The sequence below is a fragment of the Eriocheir sinensis genome, chromosome 4 (genome assembly GCF_024679095.1).
Source record: "Eriocheir sinensis breed Jianghai 21 chromosome 4, ASM2467909v1, whole genome shotgun sequence".
In the NCBI taxonomy this organism is placed as follows: Eukaryota; Metazoa; Arthropoda; class Malacostraca; order Decapoda; family Varunidae; genus Eriocheir; species Eriocheir sinensis.
Window position 1 is genome coordinate 6,481,672 of NC_066512.1, and position 9,447 is coordinate 6,491,118.

Below are 9,447 nucleotides of genomic sequence, written 5' to 3' on the forward strand. Positions count from 1 at the left end.
TCCACCCATCTAGACTCCGTCCCCATAACCACGTGGATCGAGTAACAACAAACACACACACACTCACGCACACACCAGACTCATCAGGAGCCATAGCAGATGTTTCTAATAAACAGATACGATTTCATCATTTATTTTTGAGTGTGTTATAGTATTTCCATGCGAAACTGGCCTGTGGGGTGGTGGCGGCTGCGAGATCAGCCTCGCCCCGCACCTTGCCACACACTCTCAACACCTCTCGCTTCCTCTCATATGTCAGCCATTTACTACCTTTAAATTAATTTCAATAAATAATTGGATGATCCAATAAGGTCATATAGTGTTAAGATTGTTTCGTTTTTAGGATCGTAACAAAGATTTTGTATACATACCAAGACACTTTACAACGTTGTATTCCAACGGTGTCAAGTGTCGTGGTATTTATACAAAACCTTTGTCATTATCCTAAAAACGAAACAATCTTAACACTATATGACCTTATTGGATTATCCAGTTATTTAATTAAATTAATTTAAAGGTAGTAAATAGCTAACATATGAGAGGAAGGAAGACGAGAGGTGAACCACCACCCCACCGGCCAGTTTCACATGGAAATACTATAGAACGTATTTGGTGAGTGGCTCACACGAACCAAATCCAACTCTTGGCAAGAAGAGAGCAGTCGTCTTTAGCACTGCTCTCTTCTTGCCACTGGGTATATTTGGCTTGTATGAACCACTCACCAAATAAGCTCTAACACACTCTAGGAAATGGCGAACCCATTTCAGTTTGTCAGAAACATTTGCCGTGGTTCATGATGAGTCTGGTGTGTGTGTGTGTGTGTGTGTGTGTGTGTGTGTGTGTGTGTGTGTGTGTGTTGTTACGCGATCCATGTGTTTATGTGGTCGGAGTCTAGATGGGTGGGTTTGGCCACCCACGCACAGTGGTGACAATGAGAATTCCTGATACGGAGGAACCACAGGCACGTCACACCCATAACCGCTTCTTCCGTCCATTTAATTGCAGCAACAAGTCCACAGCTTGGGTAACGGCAGCAAAAGCCGCGACAGGCCGTACTTTAGCAGACGACGCCATATGTCGATACAGGGCGACAGCTTTGTTTACGTTGTGGATGTGGATGCAGGCAACCGATCTTGGCCGTGTGTGACACACACCCGGAAAAGTTGGAGTTGCCGGTTGCCCCTACCGACAACGCGGTGGGAGGAAAAAGGCCCAGTGTGATACCAGCTTACGGACAACCGACAACTCGTTCCCGGTTGGGCCTACGGGCAATCGCGATTGCCCGTAGCCCCAACGGTTGGAGGAAAACGGCCAGTGAGACACCGCCTTAAGGCAGCAAGGCCATCGATTGGGTGAGCACCGGCGATGACTTCATCGGACTCAGCGAATCACAAGCGTGTTTTCAGAACTGTCGGACAATCGTAAGGCAGCTGCCTTCAACTGCGGCTTCAAAACGACCCATTCTCTCTTCCTATTTTCTTCCTTTTTCCAAGGTAAGTATTTTGAGATAACAAGGGAGTAAAATAAAATAAAAAATCAGCTTCTCAACTGGTCGGAACAAATAAGCGCTTTTTCAGTGATTTCAATACCCCGAATTTCACGATCCTTGAGTTTAGCGCTATACCTTCGGACCGAAGCAAACGCGAAACTCGGGAGGGTACTGTGATGGATAGTACTGTGTAATCATATAAATATTATTATCTAATTCAGATGATTCCCAGCAAATCAAAAGTCATCGCGATTCAATAGGCTAAACTTGTGTTTTACTGGTGGCCCACCCTCGGGACGTGCACTATTCAGGCCCGCTAGGCTCCTATTCACCAGCCTACAGGTGCCCTGTTGGGAACAGCTATTGTTACAAAATGATGTGCACGATTCAGGTCCACTAGGCTCTGACTCATCAGCCTATTGGTGGCCTGTTAAGGGCAGCTATTGTAACAAAATGACGTGCACGATTCAGGTCCACTAGGCTCTGACTCACCAGCCTACTGGTGGCCTGTTGAGGACAGTTATTGTAACAAAATGACATGTACGATTCAGGCCCCCTAGGTTCTGACTCACCACCCTACTGGTGGCCTGTTGGGGATAGCTATCGTAACAAAATACATAGCCACTCCTCTGCCAGTGGGGATGAATTCCTGTATATTGCCCTGATGGAAGAGCACAGTACCCATTATAACAAGGAGGGTCTAGAAGCCAGAAAATCCAGAAAAATTCCCCTGGATCTGAGTGGGGATCAAACTCATTAAGGATCAAGAGGGACAAGGAATAGATGAAGAAGGTTAAAAGGAACTGCTAAAAAGTTTAAATGGTGATGAGGAAACAGAATTTGAAGAGAAAGTAGAGGAAGTGACGCAACCAGAAAGATATGTTAAAGGGATTGTTGATTTGTTGATTAAACTACTAAGGTAAAAATCACAGGCAGAAACGGAGAAAATAATGGCAAGAGCTTTTCTGCTGAAACAAAGCGAGGAAAAAAAAATCATATATATGTATCAGGAATAAGTGAAATTAGTTGATAGAAATGAGATACTAGAGATGATGAGAACCCTGAATGAAAGAAAGGCAACAGACCTAGATGGGGTTGTGGGACACACCCTAGATAAGATTGAAACCATGAGCTGACTGAACCAATACATGACATAACTGAAGCACTACTAAAAACAGGAAAGTCCAGAGAGAGTGAAAAAGAGCGGATATAATTCCTATTTTTAGACCCATATCTTAAGCAATATCGTATGCATATATGTGAAAGAGTAAACAAGAAATAAGAAATGGAATATCTGGATCTAGACGATAATGCTCAGAGCACCTTACAGGTACATAGCACGCATATTTGTGTTGGGAAGCCGAGTATGCAGGGGAGGGAAGTGAATCAAGTGTAATTGTTAGTGTTGGTGTGTTGTGGTGACAAGTGAGTGTGTATTTGTTTTCTGAATGAGTCTATTTGCAGTCTAAAACCTGCTGGGGGAGGCTGTTCCAGTCACGTATGGTGCGTGGAAAGTATGAGTGCTTGTATGTGTCAGTGTTAGTGTTATATGTTTGGTATTTTTGGTTGTGTGTGTTACGAGTACGTTGACTGGTTGTGTTGTGTGATATGTGTGATATGTTAGTTGTGGATCAATGTCAATGTGAGTGTTTGTGATCTTGTACATAAGTGCAAGTTTGTATGTGCTTGTCTGTGTATATGAAGAGGTTCCATGTTTATCTGTTGCTTGATCCGTGTTGTGATGCCACGCGTTCGAGTGTAATTGTTTGTAATGAACCTAGCCGCCTTGGTGTTGATTTGTTCTAACCTATCAATGTTTCTTTGTGTGTAAGGATCCCACACCGTGGAGCAGTATTCAAGTGTTGGTCTCACAATTGTGTTATACGCTATGTATTTTATGTCAGGTGTACAGTTAAGTAGATTTCTCTTCAGGAACCTCAGTGTTCGGTTGGCTGTGACACTGATATTGTCTATGTGAGTGTTGAATTTCAAGTTAGTGGAGAGGTGGACACCAAAACACTTGTGTGTGTGCACTGATTCAAGTTCTGTGTTATGAAGAGTGTAAGTGTGATGGATGTGGTTGTGATCTCTGGTGAATCTTAACAGTTTGCACTTGTCAGGGCGGAAATGCATCTGCCAGGTGCGCTCCCACAGCTGGAGGGCGTCCAAGTCTTTTTGTCTGCAGTCGTCATTAGTCTTTACTGCTCTAAACAGCAAACAATCATCGGCAAACAGTCGTTAATGTACAGGAGGAAAAGAAGGGGCCCTAGAACAGTGCCTTGTGGGACACCTGAAGAAACGGACAGTGTCAGATGAAGAGCCGTCAAGAAGAACACGTTGAGTCCTGTTAGTAAGAAATGCAGTGATCCAGTGAAGAATAGGTCCTGAAATACCGTAGTATTTCAATTTTAATGCCAGTCTTATGTGCGGGACTTTGTCGAAGGCTTGGGCAAAATCTAAAACAATAGTGTCAACTTGTTTAATGTCACGTCGATCAAGGAGCCTCGTAATGTCATGAAATGTAGTAATGAGTTGCGATTCACATGAGCGTTTAAGTTGAAAGCTGTGTTGTGAGTCAGTAAGGATGTTTTTGTGTGTCAAAGTGATTCATTATGTGTTTATGTATTATATGTTCAATTTTTTTTACATGGAATCGATGTTAGTGAGATGGGCAATAATTGGCTGAATCAGTCCGGTCACCTGTCTTAGACATTGGGTTAATGTTTGCCAATAGCCAGTCAGAAGGTAATGAGGTGGATGATAGGGATTGGGGGAAGATGGCCTGGAGGATGGGGGCAAGGATGGGGGCAAAGGCTTTAAAGATGAAGGCAGGAATGTTGCCGGGGCCAGTGGATTTAGTAGTGTCAAGTCCTTCCTGTAATTTCTGTATACCGGGGCTATCGGGGGGAAGGGGTTGTGTGGCCTGTTTGGAGTTTGGTCGTGTTCTTGTGTGCACACCGATTGGAACTGTGTGTTGAGTATGTGTGCTTTGTGTTGTGGGCTGGTTAGAAATGAGTTATTGTTGTCCTTCAGTGATGTAATTGTGTTAGTGCCAAGTTTGCGTACCTTAAAGGATTTGAAAAAAGTTTTTTGTTGTTTCTTACGTTGTCTGCGAGGTAAGTTGCTATGTGTATGCGTTCCGCTACTTTTATGTTTTTGGCAAATGTCTTTTGGTGTTTTTTGTAGGCGGTCCAATTATCTGTTATGTTGTATGCCTGCGCGCGTCTGAAGTCTTTGTTTCTTGCGATGTCTAGTGCGTACCTACTAAATTTTTTATTTATTTTGTGGTATGTGTCTATTCATTGTGGCGTGTATGGTGTGTTTCAGGTTGTTCCAGTTGGTGGAAAGAAATCTTGTGTGTGGGTCTGTCGCAAAAAGTCAATGCTGAAAGCAGTTAGGTCTTGTTTGACCATGTCTAAGTCAGCCCTTGAATAAAGGAATATCTGTCTGGGTCTCTGTTTATGTTTAATCGGTTGGAGGTCAGCGTCAATGATAAGTATGTCATGGTCACTAAGTCCTGGAACAACCTGAGTGTTTGTTATGTTAAGAATGTTGTTGGTAAGAAAAAGGTCAAGTGTGTGTGCCGTGGTCAAAGGGCCACCGTGGCCAGCGGGGCGTGTTACGGTATGTGTTCGTGTTGGCTGGCGTGCTGTTTGTGAGAATGAAAATGTATTAATGATGTCAATGAATGTGTCGTGTAATTAGCGTCTGTTTGTGTGGGGAATAATGGGGTTGGGGGCGTTTACATCGGATCTAGAAAGACAGGAAATATTAACGGAGAGATAATGTGGTTTTAGGAATGGACGATCTTGTGTCACAAATCTGAGAAATTTCTCCTCCGGAGTAAAAGAAGCAACACAAGAAAGAGATGGATGGGCAGATTGCACATACCTGGATCTAAAAAAAGGTCTTTGAGAAAGTCCGACACAAAAGACTATTATGGAAATTGGCCTTAAAGGGAAAGTAAAAAAAAATGGATGGAAGAGAAACGAGAGCTGTGATAAGATATGAAAGATCAAACTGGAGGAAAGTGACTAGTGGAGTGCCACAGGGTTCAGTGCTGGTGCCAATTACGTTCGTAATTTATATAAATGATGATCCAGAAGGAGTCAACAGCTGCATGAACCTGTTTGCAGATGATGTAAAATTATTGAGGAAAATAGGATACAACGAGAATTGCGAAGAACTGCAGAAAATATTGATAAGACATATGAATGGAACAAAATCTGGGAAAAGGAATTTAATGTAAAAAAAAATGCCTTTCACTGCCTAGATGAAGATATGATGAAGATAAAAACTACAATGAATATGCAGAATTTGTGTGGTCTCACCCAAGAAAGAAACTGGAGAGGATACAGAGAATAGTTATCAAGACGGTACCATACGTGGAGAACTTTACCTACAGTATGAAGAAAGATTAAAATAAATGCAGTTGTTAACACAGGAAGATAAAACGGAGAGGTGACCTAATTACATTATATAAACTTGTAAATGACCTGGAGAAATGAGATAGTAATGACTTAATACTGACAAGGGGAAGTAAAGACAGAGTTAAGAAACCATAAGAAAAAGTAGAGGAAGGGCACATGTTTATCAGACACAAAGAAGGACACTTTTCCTATCAGAAGAACAGGCATTTGGAGAGAATTAAATGAGGAAATGGTGGAGGCAAAAAGTATAAGAAGATTTAAAGAAAAAATAGATGAATATAGATATGAAGACTGGACCACACGAGTATAGCTCAGGCCCTGTACAGAACACTTATTTTACAGGGCCGGAGCTACACTAGTATATAGTATATACAACTAGGTAAATGCATACACACACACACACACACACACACACACACACACACACACAGCTTTTGCCATCATAATAGTAAACTTACCTCTATATTTTTGTGCATTAAGGTGATGTTTAAGTTGGGATGTGTGACGGTGCAATCAATCACCAAGGTCTCGGAAACTGATACACTCTCGTAATGTAGAAGGTCCTTCACAAAGTCTCTATCAGTCTCATCTGCGGCAAGACATATGAAGATAATATTTGAATGCATCCGTCAGCATTAAGGATCAGTGGTCCATTATCAGGACCAGTGGAGTGATAAATCTAGTCCTCTCAATAAATTTGATCCATGTACCACCTTGCTGTCACTCATCCGCTCTGAGTACAGTGTAGGGGAAGCTCACGGAGGTCGATGTGAAGGATTATATACTATAAGGATAGCTCACTAAGCATTTGTTTTACCCACAATGCACCGCGGATGACGTCACACATGTACACAAATGGTGCTGGGCGGCAAACTGGTTCACTTCACTGTGTTCTCACCGCAGCGTGCTCAGTGAAAATGGTGATTTGTGCTGAATATGGGTGTTACAGTGGCTCAACCTATATAATGATAGCTTACTAAGCATTTATTTTACCCACAATGCACCGCGTATGCAATCTGGTTCACTCTCTCCATATGAAGTGTATAGTGGGGCCATTACTTATTGATCTTGTCACTCATTCATAGTCAGATTTTGCGCTTTTTTTGGTTGCTGGGGATATGTGGTTGAATTGGGCAGCTGTTGAGTTGGCCAGTGGTGTGCAGTGGTGGAGATATTTGAGAAATGTTATATGGGGGTTGCTAGGAAATGTTGCTGTCTGCCATGTATCGGTGCTTGCGTTTTCTCAAGTTTCGTTAACGTTCGTTTTCTGCAACCTTCATCAAAATTGCAAATAAAAAAAAAAAAAAAATATATATATATATATATATATATATATATATATATATATATATATATATATATATATATATATATATATATATATATATATATATATATTGAATTATTGCTGTTAGATCAGGAAAATTATATCCAATGGTTAATATAAATAATGTATAAAAGGCTCAATGTATATGTAAGAATACACAAAGACTTTTTTTTCTTTTTAAGTCGCGGCCTGTTGCGCCGATAGGCTTCTTCCCGGTGGAGCCTGATGGTCGGCCCAGCCCTTTCTGGCGCAGGCGAGTGTTTATAGTGGCGCCATCTTGCATTGGCTCATGCTGCCCTCCCGGAGCTCATCTTTAATCCTAGAATCTAGAGTCCGGGTTGATAGATGGTGTTCTGGACAGCATGTGGATAGTTTTAAGCCACTCGGCGGCGGCTGAAAAATCCCAGCTTGGTGGCACCGGGCGGGGATTGAACTCGCGTCCTCTTGAACGCGGCGCCGTCACTCTGTCGACTCAGCCACCGCCTCCCCAACCAACTTATATATTATTTATAACGATATTGATGACAGAATTGGTTACCCCTGTAAGGCTGTAGAGGGTGGGTGTTGGTGAAATTTCAGAGAACGTAAGCGTCGATATGTGGTGGACAGCAGTGTTTCTCGATAACTTTTTCTAACATATTTCTCAAATAATTGTGTTGCTGTGTACTGTTTGCCAACTCAATAGCTGCCTAATTTGATTGCATATTCTAAGCAATCAAAAAAGCGCAAAATCTGACCAAGAATATGAATAAATAAGGGTTTTCTAGTACATTTTATACCATGAGAGCAGGGGTGAGAGTGAACCAGATGACATACCGCAGTCATAACGTCATCGATGACGTTTCAGTGAGCTATCCTTATAGCATATAATCCTTGGCCGATGTGCCGTGCCAGTGGTGAAAAGGACTGTGAGTGGGAGGCGGAATGTGTTCACTCAGCTGCTCAGCAAATACACATCAATTTTATTCAACAAAAACTACTCCATAAACAGCCTCACTCTAAATTGTTTTCTTTTGGCAGCATGCAGTATACCAGAATGCTATATACAAAGTCAGTATGATATCCATGGGTCTAGTTCATGGAGGTGGGGTATCAAGTTATAAACACACACAGGATAAAATTACGTCAATTTATATAAGCACCCTGCAACACCTGCGATTTTTTATATCCACGGGAGTCCTGGAATCATTCATCCGTGGAAAGGGTGGGTTAAATATATATATATATATATATATATATACTTATATATATATATATATCTATATATATATATATATATATATATATATATATATATATATATATATATATATATATATATATATAGATAGATAGATAGATAGATAGATAGATAGATAGATAGATAGATAGATAGATATAGATATATAGATATTCTGTAGAACCTCGTTTATCCGGCACGAACGGGGGAAGCTCGTGCCGGATAAACCGTTTTGCCGTTGTTTTGAGACTTACTCCTATGGAATTACCAATGGTTTATTATTTTTATTATTACGTCCAGGCCTATAGCACCTGTAGGCTTTCTTGGTTGAACCTAGTGGTCGCCCCAAGCACGTCATGGCGCAGGCAAGTGTTTATAATAGCGCAATCTATTCTTGGCTGGTAGCGGCGGATTGGAACCCACATCATCTAGGACGCGGGTGAAACGCGGGACCGGCATGCAAAACACTCAGCCACCGCCTCCCAAATAGAATAGAACTCCTATAGAATTGGTAATAAAGTGTATATATACATGTATATATATATATATATATATATATATATATATATATATATATATATATATATATATATATATATATATATATATATATATCCTACCGAATAACAGGCCCAATGATCCAGTAATAACGGCGAAAAGCAGGTTTCGATACGGCGGCACAACACACTGGTCTATGGCGTGGTGCACTACCTTACTGTGCCCATATTTCTTGACCACTTCATCATTTATCACTTATAAAGTACAGGTGGTTCTCCTACTTTGCGGGTTTTTACTTTGCGAATCTTCTAGTTTGCGAGGTCTACTAGATTTTTTTTTTTCGGAGGGGGGGGGAGGTAAATACCATGAGGAAGTGATGGACAAGGTGTTGGTGTTGTGAGGTCAAACCAAAATCGAAGACCAAAGCTGATGATGCCTTACCAGAGGATTAACTTAAGGGTGAGAAAAGGAAAATGTTAATTGG

The 9,447-nt window shown here is 41.3% G+C and overlaps 1 protein-coding gene across 2 annotated transcripts in view; it reads right to left on the bottom strand.

Annotated features, from left to right (window-relative positions):
• LOC127008171 (vascular endothelial growth factor receptor 2-like) overlaps window positions 1-6,527 on the bottom strand; it is a gene marked incomplete at its 3' end in the record, with an annotated part of 125,577 nt that extends 119,050 nt beyond the window's left edge. For both annotated transcript variants that reach the window (XM_050879861.1, XM_050879856.1), the window contains 1 exon segment: window positions 6,378-6,527. Coding sequence is in view for 1 of the 2 variants with exons in the window: in XM_050879856.1 (XP_050735813.1) it covers window positions 6,378-6,395 (18 nt within the window).
• Between the last annotated feature and the right edge of the window lie 2,920 nt (window positions 6,528-9,447).